We start from the raw sequence: 22,261 nt of genomic DNA on the forward strand, positions 1-22,261 counted from the left end.
CCTAGATCTTCGTTGAGTGGTTGTGATGATGAATACAAAGAATAGAGATAACAAGATTATTGGGTCTTTTACATCACCATCTGTACTCCTAGTTGCAGAGGCTATTTGACATTGTCAGCTTGAGTATTTCTTCCAAAAGCTGTATCCCTGTTTCCTCTGTTTACAGGCTGACTTCCTAGCCCACTTCTAGCTGGCAAATTAGACACCTTTCCTCAGTCAAAACTGACATGGCTTCTTACAGATAGGCTGTCTCTTCCATCAGATGGCCATGAATGTTAGTGTGGCAGAGGGCCAGTACATGTGCATAAGGTATAACTCACATTAACCAGTTTCCTGCCCAAATGCACTGGGAAAGGTGATTTCCTTCATTTTCTGAGCTGGATGGTCAAGGAAAATTATCTTTGAGTATCTACTTGAGAGATGGAGGGGAAAGAGGTTGTTTTCAATCAGGTGTTGACAATAAGGAGTAAGTGAAAGAGAGTGTAGGGAATGGGCCAGGGTGGAATGATGTTGAGAGGTCCCTGTTGGCTCCAGTCAAATAGAGAGGAGGGTGTAACAGAAACAGTTGGCTCTGAGATTTTTTTTCCAACTAGGTCACTCCTGGCCTACTGCTTGTATAATATTCACACTGTGGGAAATATGGGACTGCATAAAACACCATCCTGGTCTAGCAAGCATGTGAATAGTTCAGAATAATACTGAATACAAACAGGTGAGAGGAAAACTACCAACCTAAGAAATGCCATGAAACTATCTTGATAAATAATGCGTAGTGACACCATGATATCTTTGAAGGCAGAGACCAACCATGTATTATTTAATTTTATATCCTCTCAACACCAAGGAAAAAGACTTTGCCCATGGTAGGCACTTGTTATATGCTTGTTGAAATGAAGTGGCATACTTGTGCAAGGAACTGTAGAAGCTATGAAAATTCAAAACCTAAGGAGATCATTGTTTCCAGAAGCCTAGTTACAAGATACTTACAAAGCAATTAACAGTGTAATTGGGAGGTTGCAGTGTGTGACTGTTTTGGGAAAACAGGGGATTTTGATTTTTAAAAAATTTTGTGCGCTGTTGAACTTTATAAGCATTTATTATTTTATACTAAAAAAATCACAGCTTTATAGAGCTTTTATAAAGGAAATGGCAGGGAAAGGAAAGGGAAGGAAGATAGGACTAGATCCAGAGGGCAGAGAGAGTGGGGATGATTGAGGAGACAGGATAGTTCCCTGTGTACTTGGGAAAGAATTTTAGAGGAGGGAGAGAAAAGATTGTGAGCAGCGATTTGAGAACTTAGAGTCAATAGATGAGTAGAGAGGAATTTTAGAAAGCTCTGCTCTGTTAAGCAAATATTATATTGGCCTGCTCTTTGAGAAACTTTGCTGAAGATGTACACTAGTTTTCAAAGAAAAAAAACACACATTATGTGGAAGAATATGGAGAACCCCCTTCTTTAGCTTTACCCCATATTAGCAAATTATCATGGATTATTTTTTAAAATTAGTCAATTTTTTCACTATGGAAGGTACAAAGAGTTTGTAGTGGAAAGTTACAGTGGGAAGAGTTGTTTAAGCTATCAAGTCTGAGTGGCTAAGAGCAGTGCAGGATACCAGTAGGGAAGGGTAGAGGAATGATGGGGTGGGGAATCCGTCTCCAGCAAGGTGGTTGGCTCATTGTTGTTGCAGGATAAACAAAGTGAGGACCCAGAACTGGGGATTATATGGCTCAAGGAATGGGGATGAATTACTGGAAGGTACATGAAATCCCCAAAATATACTTCACTGACTTTCAGAATTTCATTTCATGTTGTTCCTGGCATAAGACTCAGAACTTGATTTCTGACTTTAATGATGGGTCTTTGTTTCTATTAATCATCATACCTTTCAGCAAAGGCATAAAGAGGAGGTGACTTCTTGTGTATTATGATATTGTTAATTGTAATAATTAACTTCAAAATCCTTTATTTTCCGTTGTTCATGTATCCTTCTGTCTAAAGAATAGAAAATTTATTTGAACTTATTAAATGAAAGGAATGTAATTGTTCTATTCTCCCTTTCTAGATTCATTGAACCAACTCTCTTTTTCTTCTGGAATTTATGGACATGGGCAGAGAAAGATTCCATGCACAGAACAATTCAAGATACAATCCAAAAATCCAAAGCAAAAGTGACCGTTGCCCTCTTTTATTGGTATTGCCTGACACAGCACATTGGCTGATTTTCACAGGCATATAACCGTTGAAGTTTCCTCTCATTTTGTTGTTGACTGTGCCTTGATGGAATTTTTCAAAAGGCAACACGGATGGATCACATCTGTTCCTCTTCCTTTTCCTTTGTTCCCTCCTCCCACTTTAAGAGAGTTGGGGAAAGAAAGGAAAAACTTGAACTGCAGGGCATTCAATTATTATTTGCATGCTGCTTTATTCCAAAATGGATGGATTTTGATGGCTTACAAAGATACATTTAATGCCATAAGAGAAAATTTTAAAAATAAGAAAAGTTGAAATTTGAGCTAAGATATTGAGAAACAAGCAAGTACTATTGGGCACAACTGCATGCCTTGCACTATGCTAGTCTCTCTATGGAAATGAAAGTGAAATATAAAATATGGTTTCCACTCTTAAAGACTATAACATTTAATTGGTAAATGAGACAAACATCTGTGAAAAGGCAGTATTGAAGAGTGGTTAGGATCTTTGGCTATGGAGCTAAACTTGTCTCGTTTTAAGTTTTCCTACTTTCAATATCTGTGGCTTTGGACAAGATGTTTAACTTCTCTCTGCTTCCATTTGCTCATTTGTAAACTGAGAATATTACTACCTTACTCACTGGGTGTCTTTGGGGATTAACTTAGAACATATTAGGCGCTTAGCTTATTTTTGCTGTAATAATTTATGAAGTGGAGCACAACTAGATGTTTAACTCCCTATGAACATATGCAAATAGATTTTAGAGAAAACGAGATAAGTCAGTGTGCACTTAGGGTAGTCAGGGCTGACTTCATGGTATAGATTACACTTGAGCTAGACCTTGAACGGTGAGGCTTTAAATGGGCAAAAGAGGACCGTAGAGGCATGTCAATCAAGTAGGCAGCAAAATAGAGTTTAATGAATGGCAAGACGAGGGGAATTTGTTGTCAAAGGAAATTAATAGTCCAAAAGAACCCTTGTGGGACTTCAGAAAATCAATAGTGTGACATGAATCTGATCAGAAATCTGTGGATAGCTTCTGGTTTCATGTTCTCACCTGGCATTAAACCTTGATATTTCCCTTTTCTGAAGTATTAAAGGATCCTTGTGGGATTATTTTAAACATTGATTCTGGAGTCACAGCCTGCAAACAGCCAGCAAGGCTTATCAAAGTGAATGTCACCTATGTTAAAACTACAGCCACATTTTATTTTTATTTTTATTTTTATTTTGTTGTAGATTTTTAAAGCTTTCCACAACCACATTTTAAATCACACTATTATACCCAGAAAACAGATCAGCATTTTCTTCAGTCACCATATAATACCTGGATCAATCTTCAGATGCACAGTAAGAATTACCATGGTTGTATTGATGCATTTCTCCTCTGAACTGGTACAGCAGGATTTGACTAGCCAGTAATTCCTAGTACCAGAAGTTGTGATCTTATCAGTAAGGGATTCAAAAGCACTTTTGATGATGCAGAAGGGGAGAAAGTGAAAAAGATTTGTTTCCAATCAGATGTTCTCAAATGACAAAAGTGACCTCCTTTACAGAAAGTAATGGTTACCCTGTGTTTTATTTTTGGTTCCTAGAATAGACGTAACATTATAAACCTTAACATTTAATTCCATATAGTTGGAAACCAAGTAAATAACTTTTGAAACAAATGAAAATAACTTTAAATATGAATCTCACATGGATTTAAATCATTTTTCAATTGATATGATTACACAGGTTGGCTACCCTACAAACCTAGATTTCTAGATCAATAAGGGAATTTTTAAAAAATGAAGTCATTTAATATTAAAGGATTAAAAGGGTTGTCTGTTTATTCTTCCACCTAACAAATTATAGAGAATCATGTGTATTTAATTTTGAACTATTAATTAATTCAATTCAAATGAATTCTTTTGCAACTATATATACACTTGCATACATGCACACAGATAGAGTATTTGCTTACTTCAACTCTCTTGCCATCTCAATTTGCTGAGTATGAGTTGGACTTACTAGTGTAGTGAGTTAATACTCAAGGTCTTTGTCTTTTCCCATAGGGAACTTTTTAAAATCCCTTTGTCAAACTGAGATATGGAAAGCACTGGGTCAAGGAAAGCAGGGCCATAAGCCAAGATCAGCAGAGCCAACGTAAGCAGCTAGGGTCCAGTGGGACAGAGAGGAACTAGGGTTCAAGGCAAGGTAGGGTGCAGAGGCAGGAAACTCACTCTGCAGTAAACAGAGGTTAAGGGGGGATACACAGGAACTAGGACTCCAGGCACAGCAGGCAGGCAGACTCAGACACAAAACACCAGGGCCAAGGGACCTTGGAGCTAAAGCCAAAACCTACCCAAGGCAGAGGGACTCACATCCTCTTCCTTTTACAAAGAGAACTAACGACTGCTACTCCAGGGCTTGTACTCCAATGGAAGAAATTCTTCCCACCTGGAAAATCCTAACACTCACTCTTGTACGCCAGCTTCTTGAAATATGAGAATGTCAGACCTGAAAGGGTCCTTAGAAATTCTCTTAGTTGACTATCATTTTTTAGAAGAAACTGAGGCTACTTGGGAGAATGAACTTATCAAAACAAACAAACAAAAAACAGCAAAAAACCCCACAGCAACCTAGTGAAACCACCAGGTCTATAATTTCAGTGTCCTGACTCCAGTACTCTTCCCATGCTGTGTTTCTGCCTTGCCTATACCTTGTGTCCTTGAATCAGAAATATGAATGAGAAAACAAGTATCTTCAGACACTGAGCCAACCAATCCCTGTTCTAAGGAGATGAAAGAGGTAAAGTAAGTAAGGTTTATGGGCATGCTATGTAGTCACAAAGGGAGTTCTGTTTATTTACCCTTGATGAAATTCAGTGAAAGAAACTTCTATTGAGATTGAGGCTACTTGATGTGACAGCTTGGTAAGTCCTGTAACTCTAAACATTTCATTTTCCACTGAACTTTGTGCCACTTATCCCTAAGAGCCGATTATAGACCAAAGCAACCTCATTGCTTAAACTTTTAGTCATGAAAACAGTGCTCTGTCTCATCTTTGAGGCCTGCTGCTATGCTACTTGTCTCTAGTATAGACAAATAGCTGTGGGCATCATCCCTAAAAAGATTTCCTGGCTTTACATGCGTTGCGAAACATGAAACAGTAGGAAGTTTCCATCTGTCTCTCTCTGTCTCTCTCTGTCTCTGTCTCTCTCTCTCTCTCTCTCTCACACACACACACACACACACACACACACACACACACACATGCATATTTTTCACCATTTCCAAATAATTAGTTTAAGGGTACTCAAGGATTTTCTCCCAGTCTTCTTCCTTCCCCAGTCAGTTGTCAATTAGCTTTGGTACCCACTTTCTTTTCTCACAAAGTCTTAATCTCTTCTGGGTAGAAAACCCTACTTTGCTGCAGTTTCCACCATCTGGGATAACCATTGCCTGTCTCTGCCTCATCAACGTTTCATCTTCCTTTTGAATCTTACTGGAAGAAATACATTCTTTCTTCCTGCCTTTAGCTTCATAATTGCTTGCTCTCAACTATAATTTATAATTCACTCCAGCAGCTGTATCAATTAATTTAGAAAATTATGGCAAGAGGGTTCTTCTTTAGAAAGAAGTGGGGGGAAAGCTGCACAAAATCACTCTGGGTCTTTTGTATTTCCATACAAATTGTGAAATTTTTTGTTCTAGTTCTATGAAAAATGCCATTGGTAGTTTGATAGGGATTGCATTGAATCTGTAGATTGCTTTGGGTAGTATAGTCATTTTCACAATATTGATTCTTCCAATCCAAGAACATGGTATATCTCTCCATCTGTTGGTATCATCTTTAATTTCTTTCATCAGTGTCTTATAGTTTTCTGCATACAGGTCTTTTGTCTCCTTAGGTAGGTTTATTCCTAGGTATTTATTTCTTTTTGTTGCAATGGTAAGTGGGAATGTTTCCTTAATTTCTCTTTCAGATTTTTCATCATTGGTGTATAGGAATGCAAGAGATTTCTGTGCATTAAATCCTGCCACTCTACCAAATTCATTGATTAGCTCTAGTAGCATCTTTAGGATTCTCTATGTATAGTATCATGTCACCTGCAAACAGTGACAGCTTTACTTCTTTTCCAATTTGGATTCCTTTTATTTCTTTTTCTTCTCTGATTGCTGTGGCTAAAACTTCCAAAACTATGTTGAATAATAGTGGTGAGAGTGGACAACCTTCTCTTGTTCCTGATCTTAGAGGAAATGGTTTCAGTTTTTCACCATTGAGAACAATGTTGGCTGTTGGTTTGTCATATATGGCCTTTATTATGTTGAGGTAGGTTCCCTCTACGCCTACTTTCTGGAGAGTTTTTAATCATAAATGGGTGTTGAATTTTGTCGAAAGCCTTTTCTGCATCTATTGAGATTATCATACACTACCAAATGTAAAATAGATAGTGGGAAGCAGCTGCATAGCACAGGGAGATCAGCTTGGTGCTTTGTGACCACCTAGAGGGGTGGGATAGGGAGGGTAGGAGGGAGACGCAAGAGAGAGGAGATATGGGGATATATGTATATATATAGCTGATTCACTTTGTTATACAACAGAAACTAACACAACATTGTAAAGCAATTATACACAAATAAAGAAAAAAAAATCACTCTGGAATGTCAAGGATTCTTCCTTTTCCAGATACCTAGAAATAGGAAGGCAACATTGTCTATAGTAGATTGAACACTGTATTAACATATTAGAAGACATGAATTCGTTTTTCAGCATTGAAGCTAGATCATTATTTTACCTCAGGAAAGTCAGTTTATTTCTGTGTGAGCCTGTGTCTAAATCACAATGATCCATTCAATTTGAGTCTGTAATCTCAGTGAAATCGAGGACCCTGGAGTTTTCACCAGTACAGTTTGGGCTACAAATGGTTACTTAGCATATTAGATGATTGATAGGAAGGGCCAGTGTGAGCAATGAAGAACTATCTTGGGATTCAACCACACCTGAGCTATTTTGCTTTGTGTGTGTGTGTTTGTGTGTAATTTTTCAAAGTGAGAGAATATATGTTTCTCTTCAACTCAAGAAAACCACATCCATGGATCAGTGGTTCTCAACTTTTTCCCTCTTTAACACACTGGACAGATGACATTCACTATCAGACTCTTAATGGACATTCCCCATACACAAGTTATGACTCCATCCTTTATCTATCTTTCACTCAAGAAAGGGCATGTTCAAATGAATATGAGTAAGAGCGACATCAATATAGTGATAACCTCAGCTCTGCTATGAGTTTTTGAGGAACTAACTTACAAATTCAGTGTATTATTAGAACAAACTTCTTAAAATGTGTCTCACAACTGAAAGTATGAGACACATGGCCCTATGTTTCGTGTGTCCTAATATTAACCAACTGGACTGAAGCATGTGGCCCAGGACACTCTCAGCACTTCATGGGCAAATAAGCAAAAGGTGTGTGCCCTAATTATGCATTCTCTTCTGAAAGAATAAAGCTCTTGAAAGTTGAAACTACAAACTTAAGTACATAAAGCACAGCAAGAAGGTGAATGGCTTTTACACTGGGCATCACAAATATCCACTCCTCTTTTCATCTCATCTTGTAAAGGTCAAATCTAAGTGTGACCCCAGGGGAGAAAGGAAAACCTTCGTTTATGTTAGCAGTAACAGGAATAGAAATTCTACCTTCAACTCCTTGGATGAATGTAAAATTAACTTGATCATTCAGGCCTAAGATATACTGCTTATAGATTTCAGTGGTGTAACTTTATACAACTAGTTAATATGATAGACTGAATTGATATGGTAAAGAATCATCTCTTGTTCTAAACACAGAGAAATGCTGGTCAAAATAAAGATTGTACATGCTTAGCTCAGCATGAAAGCAAGTAAGGGAAATTCCCAGGCTTTAGGAATGAAAAGGGAACTCAAACCCAGAGAAGGGAGCATAAACGGAAGCTAAATACCTCCTGAGGCTATCAGAATCAGATAAGGATCTTAAGAGTCTAAGGGCTTGAGCTCAAGGTCAGATGATAGAGCCACAGATCTGTGTGAAGTGTGGAGCTAGAACTGAGAGCCCAGCAAAAATCTAGAAGCCTGAATAATCTATGAAGCCTGAAACTCTATGAAACAGGAAGTAGAAAACTCTGCTCGTTGGTCTGGGAAAGTAACCAGGAAATTCACATTCTGTCCGGGCCATGGTCATGAATGAAGAGACACTCCAAAGAAATTGGAACTCTAAACTTGTACCAAGCATGGATGTGGACTTTAAATTCACACAACCCACATGTGGTACAAACCCCCAAGCTAAGAAATTAACAGGAAAACTGTTTCCAAACCAGTGAAACTTGTAAGGACTTGGCAGAGGCAAACTTGGAACCACTCTGAGGGAATGCCTCCACAGCACTCGCCACCCAGGACTCCCAGAGAAAACAATCCCTACAGTAGATTAAAACACAGTAATTACAAACCTTGCAAGAAAATTAACCACCATATGTGTGCTTCCACTGACACAAACAGAAAAAAAATTGCATCCCAAGAAATAGAGATAATAGGACAATTTGAAAGAGGTTTGTTGAAAACTGTTTTAAGAGAAAAACAAAGAATGAAGAATAACTAACTGTGTGGCAAGATAGCCCATCACGGGATACGGATACAGGGAGGGGCAGATCTATCTAGATAAAGAAATTGAAAGTCAAATTTTTGCCCTTGAGAAATTCTTGGAAAGTCCACGTACAGGGGGAGATTAGGATATGTGGCCAAATCAAATAAATTTTATCATTCCACTCTTACCTGCAATTCTCTCACATTAGATAATTCAGCCTCTGTTTCCTTTAAAGTTGTCCCAGAGCAATTATATGGATTTGAAATGCAAAACAGAGTCTCTTTGGGCTAGCAGGAGACTTATACATAGACAATTCAGTGATTAGGGTGATGACTTTGGCTCTTAAAACACAAAGATTGAGATGTCTAACATGTTTGCAACTTGCATTATATTTAATTCATTTTGTGTATTGTCCTTCACCTCTTCCTCTTTCCCCTCCCAGACATAAACTTCCTGAGGACATGGATTTTTTTTTAACTTTTAACAACTTTGTTAAGCTGAAATTTACATATCATACAATTTACCCATGAAAGTGTACCATTCAATGGCTCTTAGTAAATTTACATATTAGGGCAGCCATCATCCCAAGGCAGCTTTAAAACACTGCTATCATTTCCTAAGAGTTTCCTCCTTCAGATTTTCAGTCAATCCCTGACCCCAGCCATAAGTAATTACTGATCTGCTTCTGTTTTTATAGTCATGTGTTCTCTAAAAATTTAATATAAATGGAATCATACAATATGCAGACTTTTGCATCTGGCTTCTTTCACTCAGCATAATGATTTTGAGTTTTATTCATGTTGTAGAATGTATCAGTAACCATCCACATGTTGATTGAAATTTGAGATGTTTTGGGCTATTACAAATAAAGCTGATACAGGGAGGTGGTTTGAACTGATGATGTAGGAAGATCCTGAATTCATCTCCTCCCACAGGCACACCAAATCAACAACTACATATGGAATAATTTCCTCTGAAAAAGTCGTAGAAACTAGCTAAGAAACTCCTTCACATTAGGCAAATGAGAAGAAGGCAGGTAGGAGAGGCTGAGATACAAACTCACCATAAATACCACCCCAAGTGTGGCAATGCACAGTAGGGAGAGAAGTCACCAACCTGGAGCTCCTTCCTGAGGAGTGAAGGATTCATACCCCACATCGATCACCCCAACTTTTAAGGCCTGCACCTAACAGATGAGTCCCCAAAACATCTGACTTTGAAAACCAACAGGGCTTATATCCCCAAGACCCAAAGGGCTGTAGCAAACTGAGAAAGAGCTCTTAAAGTGCTCACATGTGGACTCATTCACCCCAGGACCCAGCAGAGAAGCAGCTGTTTGAAAAGCACCCAGCCTTTATGTGAAAGAGATTAATTAGCTAATCTTAAAGCACCAGTCTCCTAGGGACAGAGGCTGTTGAGGGCCATTTTCACCCTCTCCTTCTTCCTTGCTAAAGGTGACAGGCACCATCTTTTTTTTTTTTCTTTTCTCAGTGGGCGCCATCTTTGCACTTTCCCTCTGCCTGCTCCAGAATACCAGTGTCTCCCAGACGGGAGCTTTTACATGTGTCTGGTACCACAGGTTTTACATCTGGTGCCTTGCTTTTTACATCTGGTGCCTTGATTTTTACATCTGGTGCCTTGCTTTTTGCAGCTGCTTCCAGTGGACACCTCTGCATCACCTGGCTCTGAGGGTCAGTGGGGCTTATGCTTGCAGGTCCCAAAAGACTGTAATCAATAGAGAAAGAGTTCTTAAACAGCTACCACTCTCAGGGCACAAGAAGAGACAATAGACCCAGAAGCTCAATCTTTCCGTGAAGCAGGACTGTTAGTTTATCATGATGGCTGCAGCCTGAGGGGCAGACTTCTAATTAAACACATCTAAAGGCTGACTATAAACCTTCCCAGAGACCTCAGAGGGCTGGCACTGTCTTTGTGCTCTCTCTCTGTCACACCCCAGAGCACCAGTATCTTTCAGAAGGGAACTCTCTTACCTGTGTCTGGTACCCCAGATTTTACATCTGGTGCCTCAGTTTTTGAAGTTGCTGCCCAGCAAATGCCCCTTGATCATCTGGCTCTGGGAGTCAGGGTGCTTGCGTTCCTGAGTCCCACGGGACTGTAACAATTGAAGAGAGGGTTATTGGCAGACTACCACCCCCAGGGCACTGCACAGACAGCAGACTGGAACACATCCCCAGTTTTTCAGTGAAAGAGGCCTACTTGCTAGTCCTGGGGCCTCAGCCTGAGTCAAGAGCTTCAGATTTGGCTCACACCTAGATACTATGGAGGTACTCTCAAGGAATGAAGGCTAGGTGACATCATCTTTGTGCTCTCCCTCCGACTCACTCCAGCTCACCTGTGTCTCCCAGTAAGGAGCTTATAGATTCATCTGGAGCCCCAAGTTTGCCCAGGGAACACCACCAGATTGCCTGGCTCTGGTGGCTAGCAGGGATTACACTTGTGGATCCACAGGACTGTTATATAAGAATACTTTAAAAGCTTCTTCCTGAGGATCTGAGTTCCAATCAGCCTGAATCTAAGTGCTGACTGAGATTCTCCCCTCTTTAGGCCACTGACAAGTCTTGGCACACCCTAAATTACTGGGAGCTATTAAAAATATAATAGACTGCTTGGACAATCACAAAGGTTTGAGAGACAACCAAAAGCTAGGGTGAGTTGAGCAACAAGGTTCATCTCCTACATGAGGCCACCACCTCAAGACTGGAAAAGGTGGTTGTTCTATCTAATTCATAGAAGTCAACACAGAGGGTGAAGGAAAATAAACAGAGGAATACGTGTCAAGCAAAAGAACAAAATAAAATCTCAGTAAAATACCTTAATGAAATGGAGATAATTTACTTGATAGAGTTCAAAGTAATGGTCATAAAAATACTCACCAAATTTGGGAGAAGAAAGGATGAGCACAGGATGAGAATTTCAACACAGAGATAGAAAATGTAAGAAAGTACCAAACAGAAGTCACAGAGCTGAAGAAAAATACACTGGAGGGATTCAACATCAGACTATAATAGATGAAGCAAAGAAAAGTTTACCTGAAGACAAGACAGTAGAACTCACCCAATCAGAGCAGCAAAAAGAAAAAGAATGGGAAAAAAGTGAAGATACTTTAAGAGATTTATGAGACAACACCAAGCAGACTAACATTTGCATTATAGGAAGTCCCAGAAGAAGAGAGAGAGAAAAGGCCATACAACATATTTGAAGAAATAATGGCTGAAAACTTCCCTAACCTGGGGAAGGAGATGGACACCCAAATCCAAGAAACCTGGAGAGTTCCTTGTATGAGGAACCCAAAGAGACCTACACCAAGACACATAACTGTATACAGTCGTCCCTTCATATTTGAGGGCTCTATATTCATGGATTCAATGAATAAAATAATCAAGCTTCATTATATACTCAAAGGACATTACATAAGCAGCAGCATAAACATTTTTTCTCAAGTGCACATGGAACATTCTCCAGAATAGATCATATGTTAGGCCACAGAATAAGAAGTCTTAATAAATTTAAGAAGATCAAAATCATATCAAGCTTACCTTTAGCACAGGGAGATCAGCTCGGTGCTTTGTGACCACCTAGAGTGGTGAGATAGAGAGGGTGGGAGGGAGACACAAGAGGGAGGGGATATGGGGATATATGTACATATATATGTGTGTGTGTGTGTGTGTGTGTGTGTGTGTGTATAGCTGATTCACTTTGTTATACAGCAGAAACGAACACAACATTGTAAAGCAATTATACTCCAATAAAGATGTTAAAAAAATAAATAAACACAGCATTTTAAAACTTACAAAAATAATCACATCAAGCATCATTTCAACAATCGTATGAAACTAGAAATTAATTAAAAGAAGAAAACTGTAAAATACACAAATATATGAATATTAAACATGCTGCTAAACAACAAATGGATCAACAAAGAAGTCAAAAGAGAAATTAAAGAATACTGTGCAACAAATGAAAATGGAAATACAACATACCAAAATTTATGGGATGCAGCAAAAGCAGTTCTAAGAGGGAAGTTCATAGTAATAAATGCTTACCTCAAGAAACAAACAAACAAAAAATCTTAAGTAAGTAACCTAACTATACTTCAAGGAACTAGAGAAAGAAAAACAAATGAAGCCCAAAGTTAGTAGAAGGAAGGAAATAACAAAGATCAGAGTGGAAATAAATGAAATAAAGGCTAAAAAGACAATAGAAAAGATTACTGAAACTAAGTGTTGGTTCTTTGAAAAGGTAAACAAAATTGACAAGCCTTTAGCTATACTCACCAAGAAAAAGAGAGGGCTCACAAAAACAACATAACAAATGAAAGAGGAAACATTAGAAATGATACTGCAGATAAAAGGATCTTAAGAGGCTACTATGAAAATCATATGCCAACAAACTGGATAACCTAGAAGAAATGGGTAAATTCCAAGAAATAGACAATGTTCTAAGACTGAATCCTGAAGAAAGAAAATCTGAACAGACTTATTACTAGTAAGGAGGTTGAATCAGTAGTCAAAAACTTCCCAAGAAACAAAAGTCCAGAATCGGATGTCTTCACTGATGGATTCTACCCAACATGAAAGGATTAATACCAATTATTCTCAAACTCTTCCAAAAACCTGTAGAGGAGGGAACACTTCCAGCTTCATTTTACAAGGCTAGTGTTACCATGAATCCAAAACCAGACTAGGACACCACAAGAAAATAAAATTACAGGCCAATATCCCAAATGAAAATAGATGCAAAAATCCTCAACAAAACATTATCAAACAAAATTCAACAATTTATGAAAAGGACTGTACCCCATAATCAAGTGGGATTTATTCCAGGCATGCAAGAATGGCTAAACAACTGCAAATCAATGGGATACATCACATTAAAAAGTAATGGCATATATGTGGAACCTAGAAAAATGACACAGATGAACCGGTTTGCAGAGCAGAAATAGAGACACAGATGTAGAAAACAAACGTATGGACACTAAGGGGGGAAAGTGGTGGGGGTGGGGGTGGGGAATGAATTGGGAGATTGGGATTGACATGTATACACTAATATATATAAAATAGATAACTAATAAGAACCTGCTGTATAAAAAAATAAATAAAATTGAAAAAAAAAAATAAAGGCTAAAAATGATATTATCATCTCAATAGATGCAGGAAAAGCATTTGAAAGAATTCAACTTCCACGTATGATAGAAATTCTCAACACAGTGGTTATACAGGGAACATCCCTCAACATAATAAAGGCCATATATGACAGGCCCACAGCTAACATCATACTCAATGGTGAAGAGCTAAAAGCTTTTCTTCTGAGATTAGGTACAAGACAAGAATGTCTACTTTCACCATTTTTATTCAACAGAGTATTGGAAGTCCTAACCAGAGCAATTAGGCAAGAAAAATAAATAAGATCATCCAAAGTGAATAGGAATAATTAAAACTGTTACTATTTGCAGATGACATGATATTATGTATAGAAAACCATAAAGACTCCACAAAAAAACTGTTAAGACTAATAAATGAATTCAGTAAAGTTGCAGGATATGAAATCAATATACCAAAGTCTGTTGCATTTCTATACACTAATAACAAACTATCATTAAGAGAAATTAAGAATAAAACTCCATTTACAACAGCATCAAAAGAATAAACTTCCTAGGAATAAATTTAACCAAGGAAGTGAAAGACCTATACACTGAACACTATAAGACATCATGAAAGAAATGGAAGAAGACAAAAATAAATGGAAAGATATCCTATGCTCATGGATTGGAAGAAATAATACTGTTAAAATGTCTATACTACCCAAAGCAATCTACAGATTCAATGCAATCCCTATCAAAATGGCAATGGCATTTTTTCACATAAGTAGAATAAACAATCCTAAAATTTGTATGGGACAATAAAAGACATGGATAGCCAAAACATTTTGAGAAAGAAGAACAAATATGGAGGCATCATACTCCCTGATTTCAAACTGTATTACAAAGCTACAGTAATCAAAACAGTATGGTACTGGCATAGAAACAGACACATAGATCAATGGAACAGAATATAGAGCCCAGAAATACACCCACACATATATGGTCAATTAATTTATGACACAGGAGTCAAAAATATACAATGAGAAAAGGCCAGTATCTTCAATAAATGTTGTTGGGAAGACTGGACAACCACATGCAAAAGAATGAAACTGGATGAATATCCTATACCATACACAAAAATTAACTCAAAATGGATTAAAGAGTAGAACAAAACACCTGAACCTATAAAACTCCTAGAACAAAACATAGGCAGTAAACTCCTTGATATCAGTTAGTTTGGAGATGATTTTTAAAATCTGACTCCAAACCAAAAGCAACAAAAACAAAAATAAACAAATGGGATTACATCAAACAAAAAAGCTTTTGCACAGTAAAGGAAACAATCAACAATGAAAAGGCAACCGACTGAATAAGAGAAAATATTTGCAAATCATATATATGATAGGTGGTAAATATCCAAAATATATAAAGGACACATATAACTCAATAGCAAAACAAACCAAAAAAAAAAAAAAAACTTGATTTAGAAATGGGCAGATCTGAACAAACATATTTCCAAAGAAGACATACAGATGGCCAACAGGTACATGAAATGATAATCAACAGATTGATAACAGGTACATGAAATAATCATCAGAGAAATGCAAATCAAACCACAATGAGATCACTTCACACCTGTCAGAATGGCTATTATCAAAAAGACAACAGATAACAAGTGTTGGTGAGGATGTGGAAAAAAAGGAAACCTTGTGCACTGTTGGTAGGAATGTAAATTAGTGCAGCCACTATGGGAAACAGTATGGATTTTTCTCAAAATTAAAAATAGAACTACCATATGATTCAGTAATTCTGCTCTGAGTATTTATCCAAAGAAAATGAACACACTAGCTCAGAAAGATATCTGCACCCCCATATTCATTGGAGCATTACTTACAATAGCCAAGATATGGAAACAACCTAAGTGTCCATCAATGGGTGAATGGATAAAGAAAATGTGGTGTGTGTGTGTGTGTGTGTGTGTGTGTGTGTGTGTGTGTGTAATGAAATATCATTCACCCATGAAAAAGAATGAAATCTCACCGTTTGAAACAACATGGATGGACGTTGAGGGCATTATGCTAAGTGAAATAAATCATACAAAGACAAATACTGTATGACCTCAATTATATGTGGAATCTAAAACAAACAAATAAGTAAACAAAAAACAAACTCATAGATAAAAATAGATCGGTGGTTGCCAGAGGTGGGGTTTGTGGAGGGTGGGCAAAATGAGGGGTCAATAGGTACAAACTTCCAGTTATAAAATAAATAAGTCATGGTGATATAATGTACAACATGGTGACTATAGTTAATACTGTATTGCATTTTGAAAGTTGCTAAGAGAGTAGATTGTAAAAGCCTTCATCACAAGAAAAAATAAATTCATGACTATGAGTGGTGACATGTTAGCTAGACTTATTTTGGTGATCATTTTGCAATATATACAAATATCAAATCATTGTGTTGTATACCTAAAACTAATATGTCAATTATACCTCAACTGGAAAAATAAAGCTGATATGAATATTTGTGTACAAGTCTTTATATAGACATAGGCTTTCATATGGAATGGTTGGATCACATGGCAGATGTTCAACTTTTTAAGAAACTGTAGATTAATTTTAACTTCCTAGAATTTTATATAAATTGAGTCATAAAGCATGTACTCTTTTGTTTGACCTCTTTAACTTAGTATAATTGCTTTAAATCTCAAAAATCGTATGTTATGGTATGTATCAGTACTTCATCCTTTCCATACCTGATGAATATTTTTTTGTATGGATGTACCAGAGTATTCCTTCACCTGTTGATGAACATTTGGACTATTTCCAGTTTTGGGGTATTACAAATAAAGCTGGTATGAACATTCATATATAAGTCTTTGTATGAACATATGTTTTGTTGACTGGTCTAGACTTAATAAAGTGATAGAGAAATTGCTAGTATTGATAGTCTTCAACCTACTGTACAATCCTTTTTAGATACAAATATGAGTTGGTCATCTCTACTAGTAGGATATACAGTACCATAGGAATGACTTTGAAAACATCTGGAGGCAAAACAATACAATAGCAAACAGATACAAATGGTAGCTATGAGTTTGCACATGCACGTAAGCCAGATTTTAGAAAAACCTGGAGAGACTGTTTCAGGTTATTTGCTCAATCAGTGCTGAGATCCCTCCCAGGCCTTTTGAAAGAAGAGGTACTCACAACCTGGCACACATTGATTCTCACTATCTGGCGCAAGAGCTGATTATTTTGGGACTCTCCTCAGAGTACTGCATATGATGATTGGACCATCTTCCTGTTTTAGCCGTTGACAAAGGCTTCAGGATATTTGTTCAGCATTTGTAGAAACTAGACCGCTGAAATATGTCTCTTGCATTTATTTAACAAAACCTGTCTGATGGGAGAGTAAAAACATTCCCAGGAGAAATCGCTGCAATAGTCAGTACCCATTGTGTAGTGCCAAGGAAAGGGCAGATGCTGTCATTTTTGATAGACCACCTCAAGGAGGCACCTTTTTGCACATTGCTATAATCGTCTTTTTCCATTAAAATCAAACCAGGCCTGAGTACCCACAGGCTAGGAATCACTAAAAGGTATTTTATTTGATATATTCTTTCAACATAGCCCAAAGGAATGACAACCAGAATTTATTTGTATAAATGTATATACTGGTAGTTTTAGCAACTGGGATCCTTATAATAATGTTTATCACAGTCTCTGGATCTTTTGCCATCTAGTTTGACATTCCGTAATACCTTTAATTTCATGGGAATGAAGAGCAGTAAGGCATAAAAAGACCCTGTGTTCGGGTTTAGAGAACACGGGGCCTGCTTGGATGAATCACACCTACTCTACAATCTGGGAAATATTTATAGAGCATTGATAAGAAAAGGATATTACCCCATAGGTGCTCATAAATAAAAGAAGGACATGAGATTGGCAGGATCAAAATGAACAGTTAGCTATCTCATTACACATATAGAATTATGTCTCAAACTTGACTTTTTGAAAGACCAAGCCTTGGAAGGAAAACACAGCCATGCTAAATTTGGATGGGACTTGCATGTTCACCAAGCACTTTTGTAGATATTGTCTTATCTGAGCATCCAAAGTATTATTACCATCCGTATTACATATATGAGAAATCAGTTTGTAAAAGGTTAGGTAATCTACCCAGGGCCAGAGAGTCTACTTTTTAATGATAGATCCAAAACAAGGACCCACATCTCTTAGCTGCACCAGGCTGTCTTCCATTTTTTACACAAGCTTGTATCACAAAACACATGTTCAAAGAAACAATGAATAACGTTGTTTCAGATTAGCATGACATATATGAAAGACCGTTGATATCAAAGCTTTTGAGAGTAATTGAATGATCCCAAAGGTCCGTGACAAGTCATCTTGCTGAGAGAGAAATTTACACTATAAAAAGACCAATATTTGGTGACACTTATTGTGGTTAAGCCCAGCCTATCACCCAGCATCCATATGTGTATGAGGTTTTCTTAATTTCCACTGTCTCAACGTAGACCCTAACTCCAATTAAAATTGTTTCTTGGTGAAAATGGTCCTCAAAGCAAGCCATCTGCTAGTTATGGTGATTAAATAGAAAGGTTCCCAAAAAGTAATGGTTCTTAGAACATGGAAGTTTTGGATCAATTTAAGAATAGAAAGGAGAAATTTTACACAGCTCAGAGTTATAATGGGAACAACTTCACCATGTACTCTACAAGGAAAAGAATATTTTTGAAATTGCTTTATCTAGTGCTCCAACCAGGGCAAAAATTACATGTTATAGAGAAAATGATATGTTATATTATGATTTATGAATTAGGGGATTCCTTTGTCAGAAATGTCAAGATTGTACTCTCTATACCATTCTTCCCTTACTGATTTACTTTGTAAGAAGAAAATAAAATCAACGCCAGCAAAAAAATAATTGCTTATATATTTGATGATAAATTCATAATTAAAACAAAGTTTTTAGCTATAATCACAAAGATGCATAGTAAAAAACTGCAGTATTGCCTAGAATTATTTAAGTACTGTAGGTGACACAAGGAATATCGAAGATATGGTTAGACTGAGTTTTCACTCCATGTACTTTCTATAGATATTCTTATAATTATAAAATTCTTATTTGATTTGAATTATCCAACTTTTCTCAGAATATACAATAATCAGAATTAACAAAATTTCCCTATGCAATCTTAGTAATAGTGGATAGTCTATGTTTTCTCACAAATCAAAAATTAACTTATACTTTGATTAATGTTAACTTCAAAGGCAAGTCCAAGTAAGCAGTTGTTAATATTCTCAAAACAGGAAAATAAAAGAGGGTTCCTTCCATATGATTCTTTCATATTAGTTCCTAGGAGGGAGGCAGTAAAAATAAGCAGTTTTAAAAACTTAGTAACTTTCTTTACTTTCTCATTTTTGATAATATATTGAATTTTAAAATTTCCCAGAGGCCCTTGTAACTATTTAAAAATTTTCTCATTTGCAGTGATAAGGTGATTGGAAGAAGAGTTGAAAAATGGGTCACTTCTGAGTTTTCCTTTGGATGTTAAATGGTCTTTTTCTGTCTCCCAATGATAACCAGAGCCATTTGCTCATTTTTTTCTCTGCCATTCTCAGGTAAGCCTCTGAACATCCCTTGCAAAGCATTCTTTGGATTCAGTGGAGAGTCCGGACCAATGATCTACTGGATGAAAGGGGAGAAGTTTATTGAGGAACTGGCAGGTCACATTAGAGAAGGTGAAATAAGGTACAGAACTTGAATTGCTTACTTTTCTTTGCTGTGTTTGCAGTTAAGCAATGGAACATCCTAGAAGAGCTTCTGCCTGGGATTTTAATTGCAACTCCAAATCATTCCATTTTCTAAAAGCTGATCTGGTGGAGAGAGTGAGGCTGACTGCCTTAAGAAATGCTAATGTATAAGCCTCCAATATAAGGAAGTTTTCTCAGGTTCTAAGAATATACCATGGGGTATAATGATTCCCTCAAAGCTGCCTAAGCAAATTCCTTTAAGGTTTCAAAGCTTAGACCACTGTTTCTCCAGTCCCAGAAAAGATCCAAACTTTGTAGGTGACTCTTCAGACCACAGGGCAAATGCTCATTTACTCCCTGGGAACAGACAACTTTCATATGTCCTAAGTGTAAAGCTGTGTTGGCAGTAGTAAGCCCGTACTCGCCAAAATAACTGTTGACTCTTGTTGAATAGTTTTTCTTTCTCCCAGTACCCACTGCTCATCCTGAAAGTGACTTTCAGGTTAGTACCTCCCTAGACCTCTTTTCACTCTCCTGTTACACAGATACCTCCCTGATATATAGACATCTATTCTATTGGTTTTCTAATCCTATGTATATGACCACATTGTACAAATAAGAGATAGGTAATTTTTTCTACCTCAGTCTATGGGGTTACCCTTTGATTTCAGAAATGGTGATATATAATGTACTTTTCTCACTCCAGTAGGAATTGGGACCCCTCCCCCTCCACCGCTATTAAGAATCATGAAATGGAAAGCAAACCAGTATTTCAGTGCAACTAATGTTAAAATGTGTTCTTTTACTTTTCTTATTAAATATATAGCAGTGTAAAAGAAAAACGTACACATTATATTAGTTACTATGATTAGGTATAATTTATAATAACTACCATGACAGTTTCACTTCATGTGTCTATGTAATAACTCCCCTCTAGGGGTTCATAACTTTGAGGCACCTTTCTCTATATGAGCAAAATATTCAAAATATTCTCTATATGCAAAATATTCTCTATATGAGCAAAATATTCTCTATATGAGCATATTTCTAGGGAAAAAAGTACATGAAAATGTACCTGACACCATTAGTCATCAGGGAAAGATAAATCAAAACCATGTGATAAAAAGTTCGGGTTTTTCTGTAAGATGGTATGGAAAACCCCAACAAACTTTTTGGCCAACCCAATACTTCATACTCACTAGGATGGCTATAATCAAAAAGTCAGATTACAACAAGTGCTGACGAGGATGCAGAGAAATTGGAACCCTCATACACTTCTGGTGGGAGTGTAAAATGGTGCAGCCACTTTCTGCAATTCCTCAAATGGTTAAACAAAGAGTTATCAGCAATTCCCTTCCTAGGTATATAACCAAGAGAAATCAAAACATATATCCACACAAAAACTTGTATATAAATGTTCACAGTAGCATTATTCATAATAGACAATAGGTGGAAACAGCCTAAATGACCATTAACTGATGCATGGATAAATAAAATGTGATGTATTCATACAGTGGAATAGTGTTCAGCCATATAAAGGAATAAATGAGGTACTGATACACACTACAACATGGATGAACCTTGAAAACATTCTCAGTGAAAGAAGTCAGTGACAAAAGACCACATATTATATGATTTCATTTATATGAAATGCCTAGAATAGGCCAATCTATAGAGACAAAAGTATATTAGTGTTTGCTTAGAGCTGGGAGAATGGAGCGATAAGGGTAAGTACCTAAAGTATATGGGTGGGTTTTATGGAGTGGGTTTTGGTGTGCTGGATACAATATTGTAATCTAAAATGCACTATTTTAAAGTGTACAATTCAGTAACATTTAATACATTCACAATGTTGTGCAACCACCACCACTATCTAGTTCCAGAAATTTTTCATCACCCCAAGAGGAATCTCTATGCCCTTTGAGTCTAAGGCTTCTTTTTGAGGTGATGAAAATGTTACAAAATTGACTGTGCTGATGGTTGCACATATCTGTGAATATACTAAAAAACAGTGAATTGTGCATTTTAAATGGATGAATTGTATGGTATGTAAATGATATCTCAATAAAGCTATTTTAAAAAAAATACTTCTATTTGATTGCCTGACATAAAACAGATACTCAGAAAAAAATAATCAGTATACTACTTACAAATAGTTCTTAACTATTAATTCCCATTTAATCTTTAAGGTTCCTAATAGGTATCACTTTATTAGCCAATTTCAAGTTAAGGTTTATGAAATTAATGCAAATGAATTTATTTTAACTTATTTCAGAAGATACATGTTTAGAATTATTCTCAATATATCTGCCTGTAAAAGACTTTAAGGGTCACTCGTCATTTTTCAGAGAAAGAAACTGGTCCCCAAACAGCCAGTGGTAGGTACAGTGGTACAAAGAAGCAAAATTTCCACTACCAAAAAGCTCAGAGCTATGTTTAATGATCAAAGGTAGTAGTTATATGGGCCTAAGATAATTATTTCCCTTTTCCTATACATGACTAATTGGATTTAAAAAAAAAATAAACAGGTTTATTGGCACATAATTGACATACAATAAACACACAATTTAGAGTGTATAATC

The 22,261-nt window shown here is 36.9% G+C and overlaps 1 protein-coding gene across 1 annotated transcript in view; it reads left to right on the forward strand.

The window, feature by feature from the left end:
- IL1RAPL2 (interleukin 1 receptor accessory protein like 2) overlaps window positions 1-22,261 on the forward strand; it is a 516,387-nt gene that overhangs the window by 454,987 nt on the left and 39,139 nt on the right. The window contains exon 6 of the mRNA XM_068532662.1: window positions 19,548-19,677. Coding sequence (XP_068388763.1) covers window positions 19,548-19,677 — 130 coding nt within the window. The remainder of the gene's footprint in view (window positions 1-19,547; window positions 19,678-22,261) is intronic.

The sequence above is a fragment of the Eschrichtius robustus genome, chromosome X, assembly GCF_028021215.1.
Source record: "Eschrichtius robustus isolate mEscRob2 chromosome X, mEscRob2.pri, whole genome shotgun sequence".
Lineage (NCBI taxonomy): Eukaryota > Metazoa > Chordata > Mammalia > Artiodactyla > Eschrichtiidae > Eschrichtius > Eschrichtius robustus.